Genomic DNA, 26,355 nt, shown 5'->3' on the forward strand with positions numbered 1-26,355 from the left:
CTGTAAGAATCGACATAGACATCGCTAGCTGGTCGGTCGTATCGTACATACGCCATACGCGTACCCACGTTTCCTTACCCCAGTGCCCAGGTATAGCCTATCGGGTGTTCGCTGTCTTAAGCTCCGATAAGGGCATCTCCAGACTGGCTGGAATCAAGGGCTTAGCATATCATCCTTGCGTCCTACGTAGTCGCTGTCGCAGTCCTAGTCGCCAAACCTGCAAGGCTTTCGGCGCCAAGAGAGACGGCCTTGTGGCCTGTTTTTTCTTCGGCCCGCACGGGATTGTGCTATCGTGCATGTCTGCAGCATCAAGTCAGCGGCGGCGCATTACATAAAGCCAAAACAACCCTCCGGATCTCCGGATTATAAACCCAACCGACTTCCACCTTGAGTAACCAGCCCGCATTTGACCGTCATTTCTATCTCTCTCTCCCTCTCTCTTCTGCTTATTGATATATCCTCAAAGTGCATCGTAGCGCTCAGTTCCTCTCAGCTTCATTCCTCGTCATTGACTCAATTGCGGAGGTTCTCCTCACTTAATTCCGGTGACTCGCCCGCTCGCTTCATCGACTGCCCTTTTCGGCCTTTGCTGCTCCGCGTATTCCGCACATTCAAAGAGCTCGCCCCACGTGACAAACAAGTCAATTCCGATTGATCGCCTCCAACTTCCGGATCCGTTGAGGGCGACGACAAGAGAGAAATCCGGTCAAGAGCTTTAAAAAAGAGGCTCGCCCCGGGCGGTGCAAAAGTTCTTTGCCTGCCTCAAGGTTTATGGTGACCTCGAGACTGAAATTCTGCCCTCGTGCAGTGCTGTCATCCAAGATGCTTCGCTCTGCCCTCGTTGGCTTCGTACTGCTTTGCGCTCTCGTCACTTGGAGCACCACGCTCTTCTTCTTGCAGGGCGATTCTTTCGAGGCTTGGTTTGACGCAGCTGCTCGCCGGGACAGCGGCCTCGAGTTCAGCAACAAGGCGCAGGATCTGGATTACGAGCCTACCAGGATGGATGTGACTAACCTAAGCCCTACCATTCCGCTGAGGATGGTGACGTTTAACATCCGATACGCCACTTCAAGTCCGGTCAAGGGCGAGAAGCTGTGGGACGAGCGAGGGCCCAGGCTCGTCAACGAAATCAACTTCATCACTGCCGGCCAAGAAAACGCATTTCTGTGTCTCCAGGAGGCCCTTTACAACCAGCTCGAGGACATCCAGGCCGGGCTGGGCCCCCGATGGGCGTACATTGGCCGGGGCCGCGAGGACGGCAAGAAAAAGGGCGAGTTCTCCCCCGTCTTCTACCGGTCCGACGTCTGGTTCCTCGAGCGCTCGCAGACGCGGTGGCTGAGCACGACGCCCGAGAAGCCGTCGTTTGGCTGGGGCGCCCCTCACAAGCGCGTCGTCACCATGGGCGAGTTCTCGCACAAGGTCACCGGCACCCGGGTCGTCGTCATGAGCACGCACTTTGACTACAAGTACGCAAAGGCGCGCAAGCACAGCGCCGAGCAGTTGATGCAGTACGCCCGCGACTGGAGCCAGGGCAACGACATCGCGGCGGTGCTCATTGGCGGCGACTTCAATAGCACGCCCGATGACGTGGCCTACCGCCTCATGACGGCGCCGGGGTCTGGCATGTCCGACCTATCGGATCTGCTGCCTGCGGACAAGCACCACGGCAACAGCCTGACTTACACCAGCTTTGGCGAGCCCAACGAGTGGCCGCAGCGCATCGACTTTTTGTTTATTCAGGAGCCTCGCACCGCAGTCGTCAAGACGTTTAGCGTGCTGGAGAATGTCTATGACGACCAGATCCGCGTGTCGGACCACAGGCCGGTCGTGTCGGACCTTGAGATTGCCGTGGACCCCTCATCATGAGAATTGACGAAACTGGTCCAAATTGGCTAAGGAAAAAAAAAAGGAAAAAAGGGGGAAAAAAAAAAATTAGCCGTATTGATACTTTATGATCAACGTCTCTTTCAACACTGGATAAAATCTCGGAGGATAATGATACCCGGAGCGTGCTTCTCGAGTGGCACCGTCTCCAAGCAACTCGTTATGAACAGGGAGTTTCGGATTTGACATTTATCGCTAGCATATTCACAAATAAATTAAATAAAAAATCAAATTAAAAAACCTATCCTATTTACTGAAGATTCTACTCAACGAAAGGACGCAGAAATATGAGCGCCATCTGGATGCACGCCATCAACATAGGCTACGGGCGCTTGTCTGCATACCACACTTGAACGCTCTGCACCTTGTATCCATCGCCATGCTGACGTCCAACCTGAATATCTGCAGACGGACAGAAAAAGAAGAGGCCATCAGCGATGCAGTTTGCTCATGCCGGTGATAAGCAACCCGCCTCTCTCACTTCCTTACACCCACCGCATCAGAGCCAAAGGATCCAACCGCATCTCGTCCCCAACGCATCAGGTTTCTCAAGGGAGCGAGGCTGGATGGACCTGCAGCGCATCAACGGACACGACAATTGCAGGATTTATATAATTATTATGGAACCGAACTCTGTACAGTATGCGCGCACAAAAGGCGGTCAAGAGCTGTCCTGGTTGGTTAGGAGCTGGACTGAGATATGTAATGTATGTATCAATTGCATCTCTTACAGCATCTGGAAGCTTTGCCATCAATCAGCTTTTTGCTTTGGTTCGCTCTAGTAAGATAGATCGTAAATAGGATACGACCAATATGCATTAACAAGGGTTTTATACTGTTCTACATGTATTCAAGTTTGCACGGCGTTGAAACGCCTCGTTTCTTCTCACCTGCATGTGATCATGATCCTTCGCCCTCGCGTCAGTGATTGGACTAAATGTGTCTCCAGAAGTTGATCATTTTGACAACGAGAAGAATATGTTTCAGTGTCTCCCCTTTTGACGGGCCAATGAGATGGTTGGTCTTGCAAGCATGAATCTCTGGGACGGACCGGATGCAGATAACATGTACTCCGCAATCCATCGGAGTCTGACGTTCTTTCGGTGATGAATGGAGATGCACACATCAAATTCGTCGACATACACCGACTTGATGCTGTTTTTCGAGTAAATTGACGGCATGAGATAAGAGTGACTGCATGCAGATATGCCCCATAGCATCACTTTTTCGCCTTGCACGCATGTCCGACTGGCTACATGTACGTCTGACAAGAAGCAAGCAGCAGCTTACCTGCTTCAAATATGCATATATAAGCTCAAATGTGTATTCTTGGATGCACGACCGAACATCAAGACGGCCGCTCATGGAGCTTCTTTCGGCCCCCAGTATGTATGGCGGTGGATATGCGCAAATGGCGGCATACACGGACAGCTTTATCAAATTATATGTCATCTGAAACAGCTAGGTTTCCAAACACACACTAGCACACCATCCATATCATCGATAAGATCGAAGAAGGAGAAGAACAAGAAGAAGTTGAGGGGGTGTGTCTAATCCGTAGTGGCTGCAGCAAGGCCGGCATTCCCTTTACACGATATCTATGCCATTTCAACCACTCACAACCGCTTACTGTGAGACAAAGAAAACAAAAATTCAAGACAAAACAGGTAGGTAAAGTTGTGCCCAGTCGAACAAATTATTGCCACTCCGGGCCACGTCGTCGAAGAAAAGTCTTGGAATTCGCCTCGCTGTGTAACACGACACACTGAACAAGAGAGAGAAAAAAGAAATAAAAACTGGAAAATCTTGGCTAAAGCTACACCACGCCCCAACAATGGGAAAAAAAAAGGCTGTGTGCTGGGGGAAGGGTCCCCCCACCAATCAAGATGACAAGGCCTACCGATTTTGACACGGATTTGATGGTTTTTTGATCACGAGATTTTTGGATGTGTGTCACGGGTGGCGCGGTATTATATCGCACGCTACATCGTGGGAAATCTGGCGAGGCAGCCGCGGTGGGACGGTGCGATGCGATGGTTGCGGGTTTGGTTTCCTGGCTTGTGGAGGTGGTGGTTGATATGGAGTTTGGCGGAGAGAGATCCTCCGTGTGTGAATTGTTCGCAGAGCCGGTGTTTTCTTCTTCTTAGATGTAATTACCTCTTGTGCTATATTCGCGGGTTGATATCTGGGGTTGGTTATACAGGATCTACAAATACGGACATGAGTACGAGCTGGACGAAAGAGTACTACGAGCGGGGGTCTAGAACAAGATAAACGAGCCGTAAAGGACTAGAGATGCTGTCAACATCCAGGGCATCAAGCACCAGGCAGACGGTCGGGGTTGGTGTGGAGGTCAAGTAATACGGGAGAGGCCGGGAGCCGAGACAGGCAAAAGACGGGGGCCCGGGGGTGGGGCCGGACCATCAGATACGAGTACGGAGGATGCAAGCAGAGGAACAAGCTCAAGGATGAAGATGAGCACCGCAGGCTGTGTGCTGACCAGCAGGAGGAGGATCCCGTAGCATTCGGCCGCGGCTGTGAGCTGCGGGACGAGCAGAAAGAACAAGGGACAAGGGGGAGGGTCTGCCGGCAGCAGCAGCAGAGTGTGGACTCGGAAGCCTCACAAACTGTGGACGGACGAGGGGGGGCGTGCACCAGCCGGTCGATCATGCATGAGCTTTTGCAAGCGATGGAGGCATTTCGAGTCATCGGCTGAGCAGGCAGGCAGAGAGGCTGGGACGAGAAGACGAGAAGACTTTGATCCGAGATATTTCTTGAGGCATGACTCGGAGGAGCAGAAGCACGAGAGGAGGGGGAGCTAAGGCATCAGCCTGTCCTATCAACAGCCGATGGCACGTCCAGCCTGCATGACGGCAAACGGCGACGATTGGGCCTCAATGCCAAAACTGGGGCCGGTGTGAGCTGGCAGTTCGAACGGAGCATCCGCATACGCCCCCCGGAACGCCTTTTTTGCCTCCCCCATGTTGCTGTTCTTGTGTCTTGTCCATATTTTACCGCGCACCAACAGTCCGGGGCCACCAGCCTTGGCCTTGAAGAGAAGGAAGTTCACAACCATATACGGTTTTTTTTAAAGAACCGTCGCTGGATTTTGCAGATCATCTTGTCTAACTGACGAGGAATTTTTTTTTTCGTCTTGCTTTTTGCCTCAACGGGCGTCGGGAGGCAAAGACGGGAAATTATCGTCAGGTCCTTTGCGGTTGATACCCAATGAAGGCCCTAAGATGAATTTGTTGGGCAGAAAGACTGACCAAAAGCAAGAAAAAAAAGGTGGTAGGCAGATGGTAGCAGTTTATTATGGTGGTGGTAGCAGTCGTAATCAAGCAAATTTCGCAACAAGTTGGGAGAGGCGTATGTGTATATGGCTCTGCGCACTTTGTACCCCCTGCTCAGGCTCTTATAAGCCCCCAAACATTTTTTTTCACTTTGGCTCTGTGGCATTGCGACCGTGGTGTGTCATTAGTTTATTAGAGGTTGTCACCAGTTTCGTTGGACTGGACGAGGCTGGAGAATGTTGAAAATTTTCATCGTTCGCTGGCAGGTTTTTCGACCAGGTTCTGCTGTCCAACGGTGAGCGTTGAGCTGTCAAGTCCCCCCACGGTGGCGAGATCTAGGATAAAATGTGTCTACAGTAAAAAAGGTTTGTTGTACACCGAAGAGAAAAAAAAAAACAACGCTGGTTGTGCTGTAGAGTTTCAGCGCGTGTTTCACAATCCCGTCGAGAGGCTGACCCGACTCCCAAAAGGTGGCGGGGCGCCAACGACGGGCAGAGACGAGCCGCCAATCTCCACAGTTGGGCGTGAGTGCTTTTCTTGCTAATTTGGATCAATGTTTTTTTCTGCGATTCTTTGGCTCTCAGCCATTCGCCGCGGCTCTACCCGGCGCGCACTTGGCACTAGGATTTGCTTGTGTTTCCACACTGGTGGGAAGGGAATTTGGAAATGGAAAATTGGAAGCCCGTGGCCCAGTCTCCCGCGACCCTGGTCCGAACAGGCGGGAATGGTGACGTCGTTTCTTGAGCTTGACAACTTTGAACTGAACTGTTGGGCTTGGGCTGATTCCCGACAAGGACGGGAGTCTGACAGACAGACAAGCGGACTGACGACGACGTTGAAAAATGCTAGCCAGAGCCAAGGCGGATGGATGAGACGAGCAACGGCGGCGATTCGTCATTGGGAATGCATGTTTTTATTTTTATCCGTCGAGAATGCGAGGCCCGGCTGTTGTCTTGAAGACGGCTAACGCAGCAGCAGCAGCGCCTAGGATCCCTGCTCGAACGTCTTTGTTTCTATTTTGCATGGATTGCATAAGACATGGAACCTACAGGCTACAGGTAGGTATGGAGGCTATTACTAGGTATTGTTGTGTTGTTGTTGTCGCTGATGCTGCAGCCTTTTGGCGAGCGCTTGTTGTAACACCAGCCCCGGCGCTCTGGCATCACGCATCACCCTACGACATCAACGCAACATCAAATGCAACATACGACATCAACTGTTCGCTTGTTCTTTGTGCTTCGCGCAGATTCCTTTCCTTCCTTCGACTCTCTCTCTCTCGCAACTCTTCCCCCCTCCTCGAAGCTGCTCACAAGCTCCGTCTCAAACCCAAAATACCCTTGCAAGCTCGTCTTTCCCTCGTCTCGCGGCCCCCATTCGCCAGTTCGCTATCGCAGTCCTTCTCGACGGTGGTGCGGCACCTCCGCCCTCGGCCTGTCGTTGAGACGACCCAAGGAGCAACTAGAGGGTCAGGCGGTCGTTAGCTGCCGATGCACTGTGCAGCTTCGCGGGACTGGGACTGGCTCAACGGGCTGCGAGTGTGAGTGTGTCTGGAGCTTACAGTATTTGATCCATCATGTGGGGGAGAGGGATATCCCGCCGTCTAGACCATTCGGGAGACATCCAGGCCATGTACGGACGGGTATAGCACCAAAGCCAAATAGATGAAGGGGGACGACGGCTGTCAAAATGGTAATCATAAAGGAGCATCAAGTCAATCTGCTCAACTGCAACTGTGCATGCGGACGGACATCCAGTGATGCCGTCAAATGTCGCGCGATATTGTGTCCCGGTTGTGCTACTCCAAGGCGCCAGAAAACCACACCACCATCTGCCCAGTGCTCATGAACAGCAACTTGCTGACTGACATCCATCAAATCTCCTTTCGTCTATCGAGTCCAGCTCTCCCTTGCATCGCGTCGCGTACATTCGCCTCGCACAGACGCTCGCTGCCCAAAAGCCAAGTGTCTTTTCTCTCTCCTGGCCTCTCTCCCCCCCCTTTACGGAGTCCGTAACATGCTCGTAAATTATTGATCTTCCATTCGCATCAATCCAATATTGATTCAACGCATCACCAACCCACTTCTTCTACCACAGTGCTTCGCACACTGACACACAGCGCCAGATCCAGTGCAGCGACAGCGCATTAGCCCCTACAGCACCCCCCCTGCTACCCTGCTACCCCTCCCTAGACCACCCCCCTCTGCCCACCCCCATGCCCACCTCACACAAACCCGAACCTTCGCACCCCTCATTCCCGCCCTTGTACAGTCTTCGTAGCGCTCTGCCTGCCCTCTGCACACACTTTGCGGCCATTGGATCAGCGACGACGGGCGATTAAAACCTCGACGCAGCCGCTACTGCGCTGTCCGTTGGTCTTGCAGTTGACAAAGCTCGTTTTTTGCGAAGACGACGAAAAATTTCTGTTGCTGGGTTTCATTGATCCTTTATTATCCTGGCCCATCGCTGTGAATGAGGGGTTGCGTCTCATCTCATCTCGTCTCATTCACAACTCACCACTCTCACACTTCTCTTCTCACGCCGTACAGACAGCTCTCCGAATTCATTTACGCCTGGCGCTAATCGATCCGACTGTCTCTTCGCCCACCGCCTGATTGCCCACTGAGCTAGTCGCTGCCTAGACGCCCGACTTTGGATGCTTACAGCTTCTCACGCAACAGCGACTCGAACGAACTCGATCCCCCCCGCCTTAGCGCGGCTTCTTTTACTTCTTTACAACTAAACATTTCTCATTTATCTGCTCCTCCCGGGGCATTCACATTTTTTACTCATACACAATGCCTACAGACAACATGGTAGGCTACGTGGAGGACGTTGACGAGGACATTGGCAGCACCATCGGCGTGGAGAGCACTCGCCGATACGCCAGATCAGCAGCCGCCAGAAGCCCTGAGCGTGAGCGATCCAACACTGGCAAGCCTAGAATGCCAGAGTCCGACTCCGATGACGAGACAGCTTCAAGCAGCAGCAGCCTCTCCGACTCTGACAGCACGCCCGCACCCACCAGGGACAGGACAAGGCCCGTTCCCGTCGAGCATAGACGCCCACTGCACCACAAGGAACGAGACCACCGTCGCCCTCCTCAAGATTCTCGTCCTCCTCGCGACAACAGAGCCCTTGCTCGAGATGATCGCCAGAGACGCGAGAGGAGACCTAGGGAAGACGACGACGACCACAGAAGGCCACCCCGACCTCAGCCCAAGGATAGAGACCCCAGAGACGCAAGAGATCCAAGAGACCTGAGAGACCCCAGGGGCCCTAAGAAGACCCGACCCGGCCCCCCCAAGCATGCTGCTTCTCAGCCCGTGGTCTCTCAGGGTGCTTACCGAAGAGGCCAGTTTGAAGATCCCGCCGCATATGGAGTTCAGCAGGCTCAGCAGCTCCAGCAGCCTGCAGCCTCTGGCCGGCCTCGTGCCAAATCTCGTCCTGCAAGCTACTACGCCGGACAGCCCCCACGGCCCCCTCTGGACATGGGCTGGCCTGGGCCTCATGCTCCCCTTCCTCCCCCTCCTGGGGCGTTTGGTATGGGCAACTTCCCCCCGCCTCCTCACATGTTTCCTGGCGGTCCCCCAATGCATCCTGGCATGCCGCCACCTCAGTCTCCCATGGGTATGGGCCCGCCTCCCTTCTTCGATGGTCCCAGCCCAATGGGACCGCCGCCTCCGGGAGAGCATCTCAGACATCGGTTCGATGGTGGCGGCCGGCCTGCTTCTGCCATGGGCTTTGGCTCTCCCCCCGAAGCCATAGGCTACTTTAATGAAAAGTACGATGACTACGAGGAAGAGCAGCATCAAAAGGTTGCCCGCCGTTCTTCGCGTGCGAAGAAGGCGCCGCCACCATTGGAAGAGCGCAAGAAGTTGCCGCCTTCCGAGTTTGCTCTCAAGCGTACTCAATCGGCAAGGCCAACTTCGGCCGCCTACAAGCCTCCTCCTTCTGCCCGCGAGCCGATGCGTGAGCCAATGCGCGAGATGCGTGAGCCACTGCGCGAGATGCGTGAGCCACTGCGCGAGGCACCACGGGAGCACACGCGAGACCACCAGCTCCGAGAGCGTCCGCTGTCTCGACAGGGTCACCAGCGGCCGCCGCCATCCCACCGCCGGTCTGTGGGCTTTGTGGACCAGCAGGCCTTTGACGAGGATGACTTCCTGGGCGGCGAGGTGGACCTGTATCAAGAGGTCTCTCCCAACCAGCGCCGTACTGCCCTCGCTCGACCTCGACGCAGCAGCTCCGTCGCTTATGATCAACACGGCTACGACATTGTTCCCGCTGGCAACCGAGGCCGCCGCTCGTCCATGTACGGACCTCTCCCTGGGGAATCTGGCGGCGTCAGCCTCGAAGAAGATGGCAGGTACTTTGATGCTCTGCGGTATCAAGAGGATGTGAGCGGAGGTGCGCCAATGCCCTTGACTGCTGAGACTCTGCGCAAGGCATCCAAGCGCGGGGAGCTGGCCAGCAGCCGATCCACCAGGAGCAGCGGCAGCCATGACGAAAGCGACTACAAGCGAAGCAGCCATACCACTGGCCTTACCACGCAGTCCTCGGCAGCCCACAACAATGACGACTTCACCATCAAAGTCTCCGGCCAAGCGGTCGTCAAGCTTCCCGGCGCCCAGATCGAGTGCGACGGAGGCGAGATCACCTTTAGCGGCAACCGAGGAGCCGGGGCCGGACCTGGCTCAGGAATGCACGGCGCTTCTCGCGCTGGCAGCGACAAGGAAAGCACCGTCTACCAGCTTGACGATGCACGCAGCTCTCGCATGGACCGCAAGGCACTGCCGCATCGCCCTCGCGCAACCAGCCAATCCGATGTTCACAGCCGCATCTACGCTCCGACCCACGCCCCATACGAACATGCCCCGTATGAGCATGTTCCATACGAGCACGCCCCATACGAGCAAGCCCCATACGAGCATGGCCCATACGATGCTTTTGAGCCATATGAGCCTGTCACTTATGAACATGCTCCCTACGACCCGTCCCTTGCTGCTTCCAACTTTTATTAATGTTGACGACCAAAACGAAGAACCATTCTCAAAAATTTACGAAGCTAAACTCACGACTTATGCCATGATGAAAAGTGCTTTTCTTGCCTTTCCTCAATGTTAACGACATACAAACGACGTTGAGGCCACTGGTTTTGCTTCTTTTCGAAGACCGACTGAATGATATTTACTCTTTTCATCTCTGTTTCTCCATCTCTGTTTCCATTTCGATTATTTTACGACTTTTCTTGTTCTTCTCTTCTCTTCTCCCTCACATCCAGCGCTTGGCTTGGTGGTTCATATACCCTGCCGCCACTCCATGGCAGCAAAACTTTCTGATACCCCCAAAAAGTTGGCGATGGGAAGGATATTGTGTGCTTTTTACTAGGCAGATCTTGGTACACGTGTATGGGTTTTCATTTATTTTCATTTCATTCTTCATCTTTCCGTTTATTTTCCTTTTGCATACTCAGCTTTTGCTTTGAGCGCCGCACAGCCTGCAAAGAAGTGTCGGTGAGATAATCGAGGATGGATTTGGCAGGCAGGGAGAAAGCTGGTCTGACTCCCCCAACCTTGCCGTTTGGGAGATGGCGCCATCTCCAAGGAGGGCTGTGTTTAATTCTTCTCTCGGGCCTGGATTTGACGATGCTCGAACACAGCCGTCTCCCTACCCATCTACACCCTTTTTCGGAGCTGGCACTTTGTGGCCAATGTCTTTTATTTTACTTTTTGGGTTTGGCAATTTCTCAGTCTACTACTATAGCGGCTCTTTGTGTTAAGAGGAGGATTTTATCGAACTGTCTGATTTATTCATTTCTCATCAATGTTACGAAAGCGATAGAATGTACGAGCAATGGGGGTTCACACCCCCTTCACTCCCTCTGCCGTACACGAGGGGCTCTTTGATTCTCAACTGGCATGCTATTTACTCCCCGTGCTCCGGCTCCTTTTCCCTCCGAGACAAAAACCTCTTCTGTTTTCCTCCCTCTTGGGGGGAGAGAGAGCTGTGATTTGCGGCCACGTGCACTGGAGCCGGACTCTGATACCCCTCACGGCTTACCCTTGTGGGCTAGCACGCATAATGCGAGGAGGGAGGTGCATGCACGCATGGCTCGAGGAAGACGTGATACAATGGATAGACACGATGCTGCAGGGAAGGACGATGTGGTATGTATGGTGGTTTAGATTACGAAGCGGGGGGGTGTTTGGATAGCATGCGCTGCTGGAGGGATTGGCTTGACGATTCTTTCACGACCTGATGACGAACCAAAAGCGTTGAATTTCTTGTCTTTTTCTTTCTTTCTTTTTCTTTTAACGATGGACCATGTATTTTTTGTTATCGAAGCATGTACTTGTTTTTATTTCTATCAGTACCTATCTAATAAATGGCCTCTGGCGGCTGTCTACCTGAATTCTGTTTGCACCACCAGTGACATTCAAAGGCATGAATCAAGCAATACTCCATGTAAGTTTATGCAGGGAGCCAGGGCAGGCGGTGAATCTAGCGGAAGAGCTGAGAAGCCTCCACGTAGTCAGTGTGGATCACAGTACGATCCTTTGGTGATGCACGTTTCCATCGAGGCTGAGGCTGGTTCTGCAAGTAGCACGAGCACGAGCACAAGCACAATAACGAGCAAGCAAGCAAGCAGAGTGAAAAAGAAAACCTGCTGTATGAACAATACGATGAGCTAGTTGTGATGCTCTTGTGTAATCAATACGATTAGCGTGTTCTGATGCTTCTTGTGTAAGGCAAACTGCAGTGACACTTTACAGCTCAGATCTCGAGTCCCACAAGCCCTCCACTGAGAGCAGCAGGTGGAGCGTGATTGGGTCGATCGATGGGGTGGGGCGTTGCTGGGTCAGGGTGTTTACTTGTGTGTGCGTCATCCCGATTTGGAACTTGAAAGGAAACACACAAAAGACACTCATTAAGTAAAAACAGCTGGAGATGTTGTCAAGGCTATAAACTTTCAATTATTGGTGTAATATACTTTTTTAAAAATAAACAATTTACATCAAACCGCCCGCTTACGATGTTAGTGAGAGGTCGTATTGCATGCATCGATCAGCGAGAAAAAGCGAGTTTGATTGGTTCTTAGCGCTGCAACCCCCCCAGCCACGGTATTTTTTGCGGTTTCTGTAGGAACAACAGCGCGCCCCCCCGGTAAGCTTCTTCCGCCGCACCATTCTGCCCATTCTGCACTCTCTTGTTTTCGCTAGTGTTTTTTCTCCCAACTCTTCAACCTCAAATCCGGGGGTTGATGATTGTTCTGATTGTTTACTGGTTTTGATCGGTGGGATATAGTTGCACCTTTGTGCACTGACAAGGCTACTCCCCCCTTTTTTCCTGGATAAGAGCGATATTATCGCGGCTCAACTTGAGCTGCTCGCGTATCTACGAGTGCTCGCCGGAGAGACAATCCGCATTCCAACACTCTCGACTCGGCCAAGGACTTCTCAATCACCATGGCGCCGGCGGTGGTGAGTGCCGATACAGGCCTTACCGGCACGGCGACCGTCAATGTCATCGACACCGACAAATTCCCGGCAGATGGTCCTCTCCTCCAGGGAGCCCGCGTCTTTGCCCGACTCGCCAAGCGAACCAACGATCCATCCAAGGGCGTTCTCGACCCTCACGACATCAACAACGTCGGCTTCTTCTTCCTCTTCGCGCTCATCGGCATCGCCTTTGTCGCCACTGGCATCTGGTTCTTCTTCTATGCCAAGAACGGCGGCATTGTCTTCAAGGATAACGATTGGGACGACTACAAGTCTACGGTGTTGCGTCGCAGGGGACCCAACGGCACGGTTCTCTCTGGAGCCACCGAGTCGACTGATCTAGGAGGCGGCAGCGTTTACAAGCGATACGACGACCACGATGATGACGACCGGAGAACCGCAATCACGGACAGCACTTACTTGACTGGCATTACCGCGGGCGCGAGTGACATTTTCGCCCGCGAGAAGCGCAAGAAGAAGAAGGAGGCCCGCGATGCCGAGCGTAGAAAGCGACGTGGAGAAAAGGGCAAATCGACTGAGGGAACTGCATTCGAGGGCGTCCAGGATGAAAAGGCGGAGCGCGAGGCCAAGAAGCTTCTGCGCAGCTACCGTCACGAAAAGGCGGCTCGCGTTGGCGGAATCAACAAGGAGGCCGAAGGCTCTGAGTGGGAAGGATCCACGAACGCGGCGGAGTCTTCCGTCGGAGCCACGTCAGAACTGCTCGCGAACCAGGAACCCCCGCCTATCTCGGAGCCTCCCAAGACGTCTGCTCCCCCCAAGTCGACGCCCAAGAGCGGAGGCATTCGAAAGGTGTACTCGACTGCGGACCGGAGAGAGAGCAAGGAGGCGGAGCGGGAGCGTGCCGAGGCCCGAAGACTGCGGGCTGCCAACAGGGTTGCTCAGCGGGACTTTGGATACCAGAGGGCGGCGGGCGCGGTGACCAACAGCCAGCTGAGCGAGAGCTTGCTCTCTGGCAGTGGCACCGGCGACTCGACGACGCTTGGGGAGAGTAGTATTCCTGAGGAGGAGAGCGAGGTTGGCACCAAGAGTTACCACCATCCCATGCCGGAGCTGAAGGAGCAGAGGCGGAGGGAGAGAGAGGAGCGCAGGGCGAGGCGCAGCAAGAGCGGATACCGACGTGGAAATACGGATGAGAATACCGATGCTTAAAGGGGGGCTGGGATGATGACGGCGGGATGAGATTTTACTTGAAGGGCTGACTCGCTTTTTCCTTTTTTGTAAAGCGTTGGGTTTTCACGCAGGCTATTTGGGTTTTCTGATGAGGGATTGGGATGGAGGCGGTATTCAATGATTTTTTTTTTGTCTTTCTTTCTTTTGTTATGCAGGCACGTAGATATGAAGATGAGATGAGATGAGATGCACGGTACGGGAGTGTTTTGGGGTGTAGAAAGTGAGTAACGCAATGGGACATGAATGAAGTATGCGATAGTCGATATTTTTTGTCGTATGAATATAATGGTATTCGACTTTTTTCAATATTGAGCCCTTGATTCCTTTGGCAATTTGTTCCCTTGTCTCATTTTGAGATGTGTGGCGAGGTGTCCCTTCAATACCTTTTGACAATGGATGTCTCAGTCTCTCACTGAATAGGGTTGAATGAATGAACACTTTTTGATTAACTCTCACACTGGGCTTACAGTAACACTTTACTGGAGATTTGTTCCCACACTAGGCTTACAGTAACATTCTGCTTGATTATCGTTGGTACCTGAACCGATGGGATTCGTATTGTACTAGTCTAGTGTTTACGAGTACAACTCCAGTCTTACGTGTACGCGGAGATTTGGTGCTCAGGAACAGGAACAGGAACAGAGAGTCCATCCGATCCCGCCCTTGCGTTCAGGTCGCGTCTGGATTTTTTTTTTTATGGACGTGGGCGGTTACATTTTCGTGAGTGTTTGGCGTAGGAGTTATTTACAGAACTTGATAGGTGGCGCTTATTCATTTGTTTGTTTGGGTATGTGTTCAAACCTTGTTATTTCATTGCACGGTTTAGTAATGTTGTTGACGGAGACGCGGCTACGATTGCTATGAATAGCAGCATGTTCCATGGAGCGCGGACCAAGCATCCAATTGAAAAGGTCCAATCCAAATCCCTGGACCGGATCAATTTAGAATGGAAGAACCCTGAAAGATTGAAAATAAAGACGGCACGGCGGCGAGAAATGGCACGCATAAGCAACCCGTGGAACCCCCTCTGGGGGAGCAGGAGGTGCATTGACAGGGCGAGACAGCATGAAAGCGGCTTGAAACTCGCGGGCTGTGAGGGTGAAACTACAGGGGTGGTTTTGTCTTTGGCGACTTTTTTTTTTTTTAGGTGAGGCGGTACTTTGGATTAGGCGCCCGGGTCGTCCGAAGGGGTTCATAGGTTTGAAGGTCGGTTTGGATTGAGATACGGGTGTTTTGGTATGAGCATTACGAGACGCTGCGCTTGGAGTTTCATATGCGACTATGCAGGATGAGGATGAAGATACTGGGCCTATGAGATTTTGTATGAGACGCAGAGTTCAATTCGATGCGTGAATGCACGGCTGTTTTGTTGCTCACGAGGCTGCCTGCTTGTCATCCGCATTGCGTCACACAGGCCGCTAGCACCAATGCTAAAGGGACCGCGGGAGGAGGTATCGAGTACTGACTCGTCGGGGGTCTGCCGCAACGGAAGCGACTTGGTCTTCCCCGCTAAGCAGATAGAGCTATGCACTGTATACATATTCAGACACTATCTGACGCATTGAACAGCGCAAGTATCTCCCTGCTGCGTGCACATGCTTCGCCCGGGTCCCCAGTACCCTCCCTCCAGACAATGCCCGCTCTTCTCCATGACCTGACATTCCAGATTCCACAACCTGCACCTGCGGCCCCACAGATTTGCCTCTTCAAACCCAGCCTCTCGTCGTTGCGTTTCTCTTCGATCCCGGCCTAGCTTCAGCTCCTCCAGCGGCCCTTTGCCCAGCTGGGACACATTTCTGCTGTTCTATCCTCTTCTCGTCTCGTCCTTCTACAGTGGCCTGGGGGATCGTACCAGGGAACACGAACGTCCAATCCTCAGCATTCTTTTTGTCTTTTTGTCGTGCTTCTCTTTTTCTTCTTCCTTTTTGGATCTCTACTTGACGCAATCTCCTTTGTCTAAACACAATTTCCCCTTTCCGGCATTCTCCTTCATTTGTTTCTGGTCCCTTTTTTCTTCTCAATCTTTCCTTCGTACCTACGCCCGTCTCTCCCACATCGTCATCCATCTCCTCAATTCCCTCACGGGTTCTCACTTTAGCGGTTCTGGGCCCCTGCGGGAGCCAAGCGCCAGTTGGGCTGTTTAGCTGTGCCACTCGCTGCTCGCTGCCGCTCTAGTCCCTGCTAGCTGCTGTTGGGCTCTACCAGCAGCCTCCAGTCGTGTGTACACTTGCCCGCTAGCACGAGTAATCCGCTACAGTACAGCCTGGCTGCGTTATCTCCCGAGTCGTTCGCCTCTCTCTCCCTCTGTGGCGAGGCACCACCGTCCGTGTCCGCCCAAACGCAATCTTTCCATCAACCCTCCACTACTTTATTTTCGCCCTCTGGCAGCGGCTGCTCCGGAACGGTCCGATCGAGAGAACTTCCTTTTTCTTTTTCTTTTTTCTTTCCTTGCTGGAATCGTACGAGCGACGACTCGAGACTTTTTGGTTGCTGCGTCTACGAACATCGACATTCCGCGGAATCGCTCGCCTGCGCACTCGACTGCAGATCCGGCTTTGGAGCAGCATCATCCCCCGCAGCCTCCTCACCACACGCCCGTCGACAACTCGCAGCGCCGCGACCGTCGCGGCGGAGACGCCGTCTCGTCCTTTGGCTCCTCGGAGTCTCTCTTTTTTTTCTTCTCTTTCGCTGCGAGCGAATGCTAGATTCTTGCTTTGTTCCATCGCTTCGGCTGGCACTTGATTAAAAAGCACTCCATCACAATGACGACGTCACCATCCTCGGCCCTGACGGGAGTCATCATCGGCCTGGCGTCTTCCTTTGGCTCCATCGTCCTCATCTTCCTCGTCATCTTCATCTTCTGGGCTTCCGGATGCGCTGGCTCCGGCCGAATCATCCTCGATCGCATCGGCCGACCCGGTGAATACGATGACGAACAGGCATTTGCGAGGGAAGAGGCCGAGGCCTTGGAGAACATGGACGACATGTCCAGGACGGAATACCTGAGGGCCAAAGGTACACCGAGCCATCCGCGCACCGTAGCCAACATACTGACTGTGGAATTGTAGCATTCGTCACTGCGAACCCTCCCGAGTCTGCGCAAACCGATATTTCGCTCTCACAATACCTTGCTATCCAGGAAAAGGGCGTGTCCGCCTGGGAGTTTGAGCCCGAGCTGGAAATTGCAAATTGCTTCGTCCAGGCCCGAACCGAGATTGAATTCTTCGATTCCGAGTGCACCGTCATGAGCAACCTGCCCGTGCCCAAGCAAAACGACGTCTACTACTGGGAGGCCAAGGTCTACGAAAAGCCCGAGAATACGCTTGTTGCTATTGGTATGGCCACCAAGCCATACCCTCTCTTTAGACTGCCTGGTGAGTTTTCCTCTCTGTTCAAATTATGACGCTGCCTTGCGACACGGTTCTAACAACCACGATAGGCTTCCACAAGTACTCCGTTGCCTACCATTCAAACGGCTCACGACACTATAACCAACCATTCAGCCGAACCCCGTATGGCCCCCAGATTGTCACTGGTGATGTTATCGGTGTTGGCTACAGACCGCGAACGGGTGTCATCTTCTTCACACGAAACGGCAAGAAGCTCGAGGAAGTTGTGCATGGCTTAAAGTCTCAAAACTTCTTCCCGGCTATCGGAGCCAACGGGCCCGCGACAGTTCATGTCAACTTTGGCCAATCTGGTTTCGTCTTCATCGAGGCAAATGTCAAGAAATGGGGTCTGGCCCCTGTCACTGGCAGCCTGGCTCCCCCGCCCCCGTACGGCTCTGAGCAAGGCAGCATTCTTCTGGAAACTGGCACCAAGGATGGCTTTACCTCTGCACAAGGCCGGGCTCATCGACACTCGGTCAGCGGCACACCATACAGTGTTAGAGTTGGCGAGAATGATCTCAACGTACAGCACGGACGATCACGCAGCGGAAATTTCAGGGTTCTCCCTCCCACCAGCCCCGGTCCTGTCAGGAGTCCAACCGATATCTCGCTTGCCCAGCTCGTGCCATCCGATGAAGGTGGTGAGGCTAGCAGCAGCACACACCCTGCGCACGAACAGCATTTCGACGGCAACCCGCTTCAACTCCACCTCGAGGACGCCACCAACCCGCCGCCCGATTATTCAAGTCCAACCTATACCCAGAATCGCAATCGCCGATACAGCACTGACAGCGAGGATGAAAACGCTCCTCTGATCCATGTCGTTACTCGCAGCAGGGGTGAATCTTCGGCAACAATCCGGCCTGCAGGACATGGCCAACCCGCTCCCCCACAAGATCCTGTCCCGAGCTACAGCGACGCGATACAGCAGGGGGCGAGCCCAATTCGACGTGAACGAAGCAACAGCTCAGAGTCTGAAGCCTCAGTGCAAAGCTCGGAGAGCGGGTCTTCATCTAGCTGAAATAGGTTGCTCCTATGCAATCCACTTCGCAAACGAATTCACGGAAACACACCGAACGTCTAGACCCTGCAGGAGAGTCATCAAATCGACCCGGTACACCAATTTACATCATAAGCACGGAGTCAAGGGTTGAACTGAACATATGGAGCCAAGCCACTCAACAATGGCACTTTCTATACACACACGCATGCCATCACATTCACAAACACACACTTTTTGCACACTGTTACATATCTCGCACGGGCGCCTTGGAGTTTGAATAGCATTGGGATCTACCGTCACGACGGATACACATCGTTTGGGGCTTTTTTTTTTTGTCTTGATTGGTTTTTTTTATGCGTTAGCAGCCCCTCAACCTCTCTCCGCACCTTAGAACAGGTCCGCCCCTTTTTATATATATATATCTTTCTGCTATGGACGGAAACACTTTTTCCATGGTATATCCTGGGAGGAAACTATGAAACATGATACCACCTCTTGAAGGCCCTGGCGAAAACTGCGACTATTTGAATTTTTCTTTTGTCCCCTCTCTCTTGCTGTTTTCTGCCTTTTTTCTCTTTTTTGATTAAAACTGTGGAGGAGGAGGCGGAAGACTGGAAGGACTTGTTTTAGTGCTTTCAGGTGGCATGAGGTTGTAGATAGTTGGTTTAAATAGTAAAAGGGCTTCAATTTGGCATTGTTTTGGCCAGTTTGTGTGTGATTTGTGGTTCGTGGTAATTGTGACGTGTGGGCTGCATTTTCGAGGATTGGCGTTGATCGTTTGCGGTGGTGGTTGATTTAGAAGACGACTTGATCCTAGTTAATCTTAGGCTTTGATGCTAGTGGCATTGACTAGGATTGTTGCGTGTGCTATAAAATCCACTGCTTTGCATGGAATTACAGTCGTGATTGACTGTCTGTCCATCCAAGTAGCCAAACTGCATCAGTTGTATGCGATGATGTTTCACAACTCTTTCCTCTCTCTAGGCCTAGGAAGAGAAGGGCCAGATAGCTCAAGTCTCTTTAAATCATGAATCCCTAATCATGCATAGGTATTGTCAGGTGCCTAGAAGCTAGAACGCTGAAAGGAAGTGCCTAGGTTTGAGCCAGGACCTCGTGGCTTGGAAGGGAACTATGGAAGAAGAGGTTTCCTTCTTTGTTTAACAGCTTCAGAGATAAATGAAGTCATTATTGGATATATTAGTAGCTGCAGAATCGTGACTAATTCACTGCTTTTCCCCTTCTTTGACTTCATCACTCTTCTCTTTGTACTCCAGCTTTCTGACATATATATTATTAGAAGTAAACAGGAAATATCAATGACTGGTCGCTTTTGCATATTCATTTTTGATTCGTTGAAATATGTATTTCCGTCCGCAACTCAGGTCTCAAGGAGCTGTCTGATACCTTCAAGAAAAGCCCATGCGAGTATGTCGTCCGTTATCAGGAATACATATACAGCAAACGAGAGAGAGAGAGAAAAAGAATGAGGCGCATAGCTAATGCCATTGTTCTATTCACTTTCATTAGAACATTCTTACGTGGCAATAATCGAGTCGTTGATGGTCGATATGCACCCGAAATTATCTGCATGTGGCTTGAAGCTGCAGGAATAGCTGCCTAACCCCTCCCTATTCATTGGGTAGCATATTTCCATTCCTCATTATAAGGTATTATCATTCTTTCTCCAAGAATACATATATTCCGCACTTACTTCCACGGGGTTTGAATGCGCTCCTACTGACATCAGCGACATCTCGTGCCACAGCCAAAGGCTCAATACTGCCATCCTCGCCGTTGAGAGCTTCACAGTCTTCCGTCCCTCACCAAGGTCACCTATCTAGCTATGGCAAGCATCAACGACTATCATATAGGCTGGATCTGCGCTCTAGAACTGGAATTCGAGGCCGCCAAGAGTCAACTTGATGAGGAACATGACTCCCACATGTGTATTCCCCAAGGGGATACCAACACCTATCAACTAGGGAGAATTGGACAACATAATGTTGTTTTGGCTGTTCTACCTATGGGAGAGTATGGAACATCAGGTGCAACATTATTTGCTGTTAATATGCTACGCAGCTTTCGCCAAATTAAGATTGCCTTGATGGTTGGCGTTGGCGGTGGTGCGCCGAGCGTGAGGCATGACATTCGGCTGGGCGACGTTGTGGTGGCCACTCCTCTTGATGGACACAGTGGCGTGCTGCAGTATGATTTTGGAAAAAGGATCCAACATCAACCATTTAAAATGACTCGAGTTCTGCATCAGGCTCCTAAACTGCTGACGTTAGCCGTGGCCCGTCTCAGAAATAAGTATGACATGAGAGGTCGTCAAATCGATGAGGCTGTCAAGAGAACTATAGAGCAACATCCTCGATTACAGCAGAACTATCGGCGACCACCTCCAAGTAGTGACAGACTATATAGATATGCGGCTACCCATCCTATAAACAGCGATCTATCCTGTGCAGATCTTTGCGCAAGTGACCCCTCACTGATAGTCATACGACCTCCTCGGGGAAGTGACGACGATACTCCCGCAATTCACTACGGCCTGATTGCGTCGGCAAATCAGGTTATGAGGGATGCTCAGTTTAGGGATGAGCTTGCTTATGAAAGAGATGTCTTGTGTTTCGAAATGGAAGCGGCCGGGCTGATGAACATCATCCCCTGCTTGGCTATTCGGGGCATATGCGATTACTCGGATACTCATAAGAACAAGCAGTGGCAGGGCTATGCGGCAATGACCGCAGCTGCATATGCAAAGGATCTTCTTTCTCAGTTACTAGTCTACGAAACTGCAGCTGCAAAACCGATCATAGAAGAAATTGGTTCTATGGCGGGGACTATATTTCAAGAAACAGTTTCTGGAAGACCAGGAGGAATAGGCTATTCTCCGCCTATCCCACCCACGGTATGTGTGCTACACGTCGTAGAAGAGTGAACTGAACTGATGCCAATGTCGACGTAGAGTGATTTAGTGGGATATCTGAGCAGAGATTCTGTCGACACGTGTATCGCCAGGGATCGCACCCATTTTATTTCCAAAACGAGGGAGCTGATTCAGAAAATCATCAGCGCCAATACCTCTGGAGGCGTCTGGTACAATCGTGATGAGGTGTGGGAGTTGTCTCGCCAATGGAGGGAGTATTTCCGTTTGCACAGGACGATTCCGTTTGAAGAGGAATTGAGTGGCGCTCCGTCTCCTGAGATGACGCGATCGTATCTGATGCGTATGATATCTGACACTCGCCTGGGCGGGGATGGAATTTCTCGCCAAACGGCAGACTTGTATGACGTTATTGCTGCCATGGACTATGCTGGTGGATGGCAAAGCGTTGATTTCCAAGGATAGGAGGAATACGAATGGATTTAGGACTGGTAATGGGTCAGTGTTGAAGGTCAACCCTGAAAGTTTTTCTTCTTTCTCTGCTGGAGTTTATTACACATAGTCATTTAACAGAAAGGATGGAAATATAGCCGTTCATTGAACTGGAGCCCCCAGCTTATTACATTAGTGAACTGTTCTGAAGTAAAACGTACATATTTATGATTACATGTATCATATTATTGCTCCGGAGAAGCAATTGCCTCATCTTTCATGTCCAGTAGACCACCAATATGATGAATCATATTTCACTCCTTTTTGACATAGTCACCAAGCTGTAGACCATTGACTGTTTTGAATAGCTCCTCAATGATTGGGCTGGTTTTAGCAGCAAGACTGCAGCGGGGGGGAGGCGGTTTAGTTTTGTCTTCGGCATCGGATGAAGCAGGTTTACCAAAGAGACCTCCCGTTGGGAACGATGAAATAGGTTTACCAAAGAGCCCTCCCGACGAAGCATTTGTGCCAAATCCCCCCGACGGAGCGGTAGTAGTAGCATTGCCAAATAGACCCCCAATCGGAGCGGGAGTGCCACCACCAAAGAGGCCACCAGTTGGAGGAGGAGTGGCCTTGTTACCAAATAAACCTGAGCCCCCAGTTGGAACGGTATTACCACTGCCAAACAGACCCCCAGTCGGAGCGGCATTGGCATTGTTGCCAAATAAACTTGAGGCCGTTGGAAGGGTATTACCACTGCCAAACGGACCACCAGTCGGAGCGGTACTGGCATTGTTGCCAAATAGACCTCCCGATGAAGCATTTGTTCCAACCCCCCCAGCCGGGGCAGAAGTACCACTGCCAAACAGACCCCCAGATGAAGTAGCAGGGAACCCAAATCGTGGAGCGGTGGCGGCTGGAGCGGGAGGACTCTTGGTATTTGTGGAAGGTGCGCCATCAGAATCATTGCTGGACTTTGTAGTCGTCTTTGTAGGTTCCTCTGTAGATGCCTTTGGAGACGCAGAGCTCTCCGGGCAGTTACTTTTCCAGGTTGGTTCCTTGATGTCGCGGATGGCCTGTTCCAGGGACAACAGGCTGTGGCCGGGCCATGGGCTGACTGAGGTATGATCCATGACGCCCATCTTGGACATGGCCTTGAGGAGAGCGCCCAAGTGTATGGAGGAGCATTCGAACGAGTGCGCTTGATCCTCGCACAAGCGCCGCCTCACTTCAAAGAATTCAGCTACAACGGTCTCAATGGCATCCTCTCGTGACTTGTTGAGTGCATCTAGAACTACAGATCAGCTTATGTCCACTATGATGTCGCAGCATCGTAAACTTTTTTTTTTTTTGTAGATTCGTTTAATACCTATGATCTTTTGTTGAATTGGTAGGCCAAGCGAATCGATGGGCCCAGTGGCCCCCCATATAATCGTCTTTGTTAATAGCTGAAAGTTGAAGACTTCCGAAAATACCAAGCATACGACGAGCCTGAGCATGTAGTCTCTCTCTCCCTTCCTCGGAATAACGATAAATATGGAGCTTAGCCACGTCTGTGAGTAGAAGGCGACAGCTTCGTGGCATTGGTAGTAATCGACCAGAACGGCTATCTTGGCGAGCAACTCGAGGTCAATATATCGCGGAACCTTTGAGGTCCGCCCATGGATGATATTCATCAAAAGCAGCAGCGCCTTTTCGTCCCAGTCGTTGGCGTTTATAACATACGAATAGCCATACTCGGGCGTGGACAGCTTGGACTCTTTCCAATTATTTTCAGTCATTTTCTGGAAATACTTGGATGCTAATGTGAGATGCTTCGACGAGAGGCGCATTTGTACCGTCGGCTTGCTGTCTGCATCTTTTGGTTTACTGCCTTCTTCCTTCGGCTTGCTGTCTGGATCCGGCGCCTTGCCTGCTGTTTTATCGTCTGGAGTTGAGTCGGGTGCTTTCTGTTTTGCTTGTGGTCCCGATGATGGAAGAGCTGCAAATGGCGCATTTGCATTCTGGAGGATGAGAAGCGTATCCCCACTGGGGTCGATTTCGTAAAAGGTCATATCCATTGTGCTGGCTCAAAAAGATGGCTAGGTAACGGCATGGAATAATTAGAATGCCAACATTCTTAATCTACATGCAGCCTCGAAAAGCAGAAACGGCAGCCTTATAAGCGCTGCGTTGAATTGGCTGCATGATGGATGGCTCGATTTAGCTACACGGGCGCTAAAGACCTTACCCCAAGGAATATGAACACGAACATGCAGGAGCTGAAATTATTTATTGCTTCAATTTGATTAACTGGATGTGACACACCAATTGGCGTCCGTTGGATGCGGGCTATGCAGAAGTCAATGACAGGGGTGAACCAACGATAAAGGCACAAGGGAGGGGTTGTCAAGTGAAGGAGTGTGCGGCTGAACTCGATACCACATGCATCCATTTCAACCGATCCGAGGGTGCGGAGAGTATCACAAAGTGTGACCCAACAGAGTGGGATCATGAAAACGTGGGAAACGGGTATGTATGGGTCTCACCTCATCCGATCCAATCTCTCCAACATCAGACGCTTATAGGCTTTGCGGGATGTAAATAACGGACTTGGTTTACGGACATCAGTTGGCGTCTGCGGGGGCTATCAAAGGAAACATGTTATGCCTAGGCTATCATCTATCTATAACCAAATCCATGTGACCATTGAAGAGGTGTGCTGAATTACAAATAGTGTCTTCCCAGCAGCCATCAAGATTTATCTCTATGCACTCCCAGTATTTGTAAAGGTATTCAAGTAAATGACCAAACCACCCAATTATTTCATTATCATAATCTAACACTCTAGACCTGGTCTCTCTAATGGACCAGGTTTCTCAAGCAGATATAGTAGCTCTGCTAATGTAGGTAAATGCAATCAAGAGCTCCGTAACGCCAATGCCATGCGAAAAAAAGATGCAGTTTATCCCACCACCTCAAAGTCAAACCCCAGTTCGTCAACAATCGCTTCAAACTCAATCTCTTCTTCTCCGAGCTCCTTCTTCTCTTCCTTGGGTGTTTCCGCTGACAGGAACGGTTCCGCATTCCCTTCCACAGCCCTTTCTACCAACTCTGGCCAATAGTCGAACCCATCACGCACTGTAAAGCCGGCCTTGGAGCCAAGAAACAGGCGCCCGAGCTTCGCTCTCGTCCCCTCGACCTTCTCAAGCCGCACCAGTCGATAGCCGAGGAAGACAATGGTCTCTTCTTCATAGTATGCCGAGTAGCCCTTTTCTCGGAGGACTTGGAAACGGCCTCCAGCGCCGATATTGACGTTCAAGGTAGGCTCTGGGATGGGGACCTTGACTTCGGCGCCGACACCTGACGAGCGACTGGTTGAATCATTAATTTCCATATTTGTCAAGGTGACGATGTCGGTGATAAAGTAGCCTTGGTCGTGGTTACTCCGCAGCAACTCAAATAGCTCTTCGAAATATTCCTTGTTCTTGAGAAGCTCCTTGAACTTCTCGCCCGGCGAGTCCATGTGCCATATCCTCGCTACCGTGGCCATCTTCTCGCTGTTGTCCTCCTTGGCCCGGTCCACAAACGCCTCGAGAATCTCGTTGAGCGACGCCGATACGCCTGCATCTTTGATGCGACGGGTCCAGAACTTGACGTTGCGCACCTGGATGGGCTTGGGGTCGAGATCGGGGACAATGTCTCGGGGCAGCTTTGCGCCTGTGCGGTAGGGGATATGGCGCTCGGTGGGAAGGTCTGGGTATTTGACGACGCTGCCGATCAGCTTGTCGCGATATACGCCCGCGTCGAGGCGTGGCTGGATGAGCCAGAGAGGCTTCGTCTCGTGAGCGTGAGGCATCGCGTCTGCAGCAAGTTTGGTATTGGTGTTGGTGTGAGTGTTGGCAGTGTTATGGCTACTACCGATATGATGGTGCGTATGTGAAAAGACTGAAGGCAGATGGCTGCTGTGAGGCTGCGGGTTTATAACGACAGCCGTAGACATTGTAGGAGAAGAAAAAGAAGCAGGCGACTGGAGTATTAAAGCCAATGGATATAGGCAGGTAGAAGCAATAGCGGCAGAGATCTGCTAGGGCTATTTCAGCTTACTTTGTTTACTTTCTCTGGCAGAGCTAGTAATGCAAGTAATTGGTGTAAAAGAAGTCGGTGAATCTCGAGCTGGTGATAGATAATAAATAGTTATTCGAGTATTGCTGTTCCAGAAATTATTTCTAATTAGACTACGTTTATTGCAATCGCCGAGATTCTCTCAGAAACGCATCGCCGCATCAGTCATATATTGGTTGATGACCTTGAAATGTGGCATGTGACGTCGTTTGTTTTGTTCCTGAGAGAGGCCGCCACTTTCTAAGTTTAGGCTGCGCCACAAGGCCTGGCATTGCCCTGTGATTCGGTGTGTGCTCGCTGCGCCACATATAGATTGATGCCAGTCATCGAGGTTCTAGAACGAGGCAGCGGCTATTCAAGGGCCGGGGAGGAAGCGTTTTCGTGTCTGCTGAGCATTTTATTGGTATTGACAATAGATGCCTTATGTTAAGCAAGTCCCAATAAGAAGAGCAGCAAAGGTAGCAAGTGTGTGCCTTGATCCAAGTGTTTCACTTCAAGCGCTTATAAGAGGTATAACTTTGATTCCGCCAGGTACATGCAGCCTCATCAGACAACCTTCATTCTAGGCTTTTCCTTATCAATTCCAGCAAACTCTTTAATTTACAGTTCCAAGGTTGGCTTTTCATCGCCACCACCGGCCAACTCTGGCCTGTAAAGGCTTCGGTACTCGTAT

General features: G+C 51.5%; 8 protein-coding genes across 8 annotated transcripts; 6 read left to right on the forward strand and 2 right to left on the reverse strand.

The window, feature by feature from the left end:
• The first annotated feature begins 475 nt into the window (after positions 1-475).
• Positions 476-2,124, forward strand: V8C40DRAFT_249797 (Endonuclease/exonuclease/phosphatase). The gene has a single exon (XM_083216829.1). The coding sequence runs from the start codon at positions 772-774 to the stop codon at positions 1,864-1,866; it is 1,095 nt and encodes a 364-aa protein (XP_083071823.1). The 5' UTR covers positions 476-771; the 3' UTR covers positions 1,867-2,124.
• Positions 2,125-5,591: 3,467 nt separating this feature from the next.
• On the forward strand, positions 5,592-6,995 carry V8C40DRAFT_249805 (uncharacterized protein). Its single transcript, XM_083216830.1, has one exon. It carries the CDS (start codon positions 6,110-6,112, stop codon positions 6,656-6,658), a length of 549 nt encoding a protein of 182 aa, XP_083071824.1. The 5' UTR covers positions 5,592-6,109; the 3' UTR covers positions 6,659-6,995.
• An 831-nt stretch (positions 6,996-7,826) lies between these two features.
• Positions 7,827-10,452, forward strand: V8C40DRAFT_50044 (uncharacterized protein). The gene has a single exon (XM_083223041.1). It carries the CDS (start codon positions 7,973-7,975, stop codon positions 10,196-10,198), a length of 2,226 nt encoding a protein of 741 aa, XP_083071825.1. The 5' UTR covers positions 7,827-7,972; the 3' UTR covers positions 10,199-10,452.
• Positions 10,453-12,167: 1,715 nt separating this feature from the next.
• On the forward strand, positions 12,168-14,164 carry V8C40DRAFT_249812 (uncharacterized protein). The gene has a single exon (XM_083216831.1). The coding sequence runs from the start codon at positions 12,644-12,646 to the stop codon at positions 13,844-13,846; it is 1,203 nt and encodes a 400-aa protein (XP_083071826.1). The 5' UTR covers positions 12,168-12,643; the 3' UTR covers positions 13,847-14,164.
• A 2,156-nt stretch (positions 14,165-16,320) lies between these two features.
• V8C40DRAFT_50069 (concanavalin A-like lectin/glucanase domain-containing protein) lies at positions 16,321-18,685 on the forward strand. The gene is made up of 3 exons (XM_083223042.1): positions 16,321-16,882; positions 16,936-17,241; positions 17,307-18,685. The coding sequence occupies exons 1-3, from the start codon at positions 16,630-16,632 to the stop codon at positions 18,275-18,277; spliced, it is 1,530 nt and encodes a 509-aa protein (XP_083071827.1). The 5' UTR covers positions 16,321-16,629; the 3' UTR covers positions 18,278-18,685.
• A 1,267-nt stretch (positions 18,686-19,952) lies between these two features.
• V8C40DRAFT_249816 (5'-methylthioadenosine/S-adenosylhomocysteine nucleosidase family protein) lies at positions 19,953-21,776 on the forward strand. Its single transcript, XM_083216832.1, has 2 exons — positions 19,953-21,170; positions 21,228-21,776. The coding sequence occupies exons 1-2, from the start codon at positions 20,103-20,105 to the stop codon at positions 21,609-21,611; spliced, it is 1,452 nt and encodes a 483-aa protein (XP_083071828.1). The 5' UTR covers positions 19,953-20,102; the 3' UTR covers positions 21,612-21,776.
• Positions 21,777-21,802: 26 nt separating this feature from the next.
• On the reverse strand, positions 21,803-23,830 carry V8C40DRAFT_50088 (nucleoporin FG repeat-containing protein). The gene is made up of 2 exons (XM_083223043.1): positions 22,948-23,830; positions 21,803-22,866 (listed from the first exon to the last, which is right to left on the reverse strand). The coding sequence occupies exons 1-2, from the start codon at positions 23,636-23,638 to the stop codon at positions 21,893-21,895; spliced, it is 1,665 nt and encodes a 554-aa protein (XP_083071829.1). The 5' UTR covers positions 23,639-23,830; the 3' UTR covers positions 21,803-21,892.
• Positions 23,831-24,225: 395 nt separating this feature from the next.
• V8C40DRAFT_249821 (uncharacterized protein) lies at positions 24,226-25,868 on the reverse strand. The gene has a single exon (XM_083216833.1). It carries the CDS (start codon positions 25,558-25,560, stop codon positions 24,523-24,525), a length of 1,038 nt encoding a protein of 345 aa, XP_083071830.1. The 5' UTR covers positions 25,561-25,868; the 3' UTR covers positions 24,226-24,522.
• Between the last annotated feature and the right edge of the window lie 487 nt (positions 25,869-26,355).

The sequence above is a fragment of the Trichoderma camerunense genome, assembly GCF_050948025.1.
Source record: "Trichoderma camerunense strain CBS 138272 chromosome Unknown V8C40scaffold_12, whole genome shotgun sequence".
Taxonomy (NCBI): Eukaryota; Fungi; Ascomycota; class Sordariomycetes; order Hypocreales; family Hypocreaceae; genus Trichoderma; species Trichoderma camerunense.

What these genes read in the sequence shown, in the direction of transcription:
- V8C40DRAFT_249821 (XM_083216833.1), bottom strand. Translation starts at nt 25,560, where the DNA reads ATGTCTACGGCTGTCGTTATAAACCCGCAGCCTCACAGCAGCCATCTG.
- V8C40DRAFT_249812 (XM_083216831.1), top strand. Translation starts at nt 12,644, where the DNA reads ATGGCGCCGGCGGTGGTGAGTGCCGATACAGGCCTTACCGGCACGGCG.
- V8C40DRAFT_50069 (XM_083223042.1), top strand. Translation starts at nt 16,630, where the DNA reads ATGACGACGTCACCATCCTCGGCCCTGACGGGAGTCATCATCGGCCTG. An exon ending in GGAATACCTGAGGGCCAAAG is followed by an intron (nt 16,883 to 16,935) that starts GTACACCGAGCC and finishes GTGGAATTGTAG; the next exon opens with CATTCGTCACTGCGAACCCT. An exon ending in CCCTCTCTTTAGACTGCCTG is followed by an intron (nt 17,242 to 17,306) that starts GTGAGTTTTCCT and finishes CAACCACGATAG; the next exon opens with GCTTCCACAAGTACTCCGTT.
- V8C40DRAFT_50088 (XM_083223043.1), bottom strand. Translation starts at nt 23,638, where the DNA reads ATGGATATGACCTTTTACGAAATCGACCCCAGTGGGGATACGCTTCTC. An exon ending in AATTCAACAAAAGATCATAG is followed by an intron (nt 22,867 to 22,947) that starts GTATTAAACGAA and finishes CTGTAGTTCTAG; the next exon opens with ATGCACTCAACAAGTCACGA.
- V8C40DRAFT_50044 (XM_083223041.1), top strand. Translation starts at nt 7,973, where the DNA reads ATGCCTACAGACAACATGGTAGGCTACGTGGAGGACGTTGACGAGGAC.
- V8C40DRAFT_249816 (XM_083216832.1), top strand. Translation starts at nt 20,103, where the DNA reads ATGGCAAGCATCAACGACTATCATATAGGCTGGATCTGCGCTCTAGAA. An exon ending in CTCCGCCTATCCCACCCACG is followed by an intron (nt 21,171 to 21,227) that starts GTATGTGTGCTA and finishes ATGTCGACGTAG; the next exon opens with AGTGATTTAGTGGGATATCT.
- V8C40DRAFT_249805 (XM_083216830.1), top strand. Translation starts at nt 6,110, where the DNA reads ATGCGAGGCCCGGCTGTTGTCTTGAAGACGGCTAACGCAGCAGCAGCA.
- V8C40DRAFT_249797 (XM_083216829.1), top strand. Translation starts at nt 772, where the DNA reads ATGGTGACCTCGAGACTGAAATTCTGCCCTCGTGCAGTGCTGTCATCC.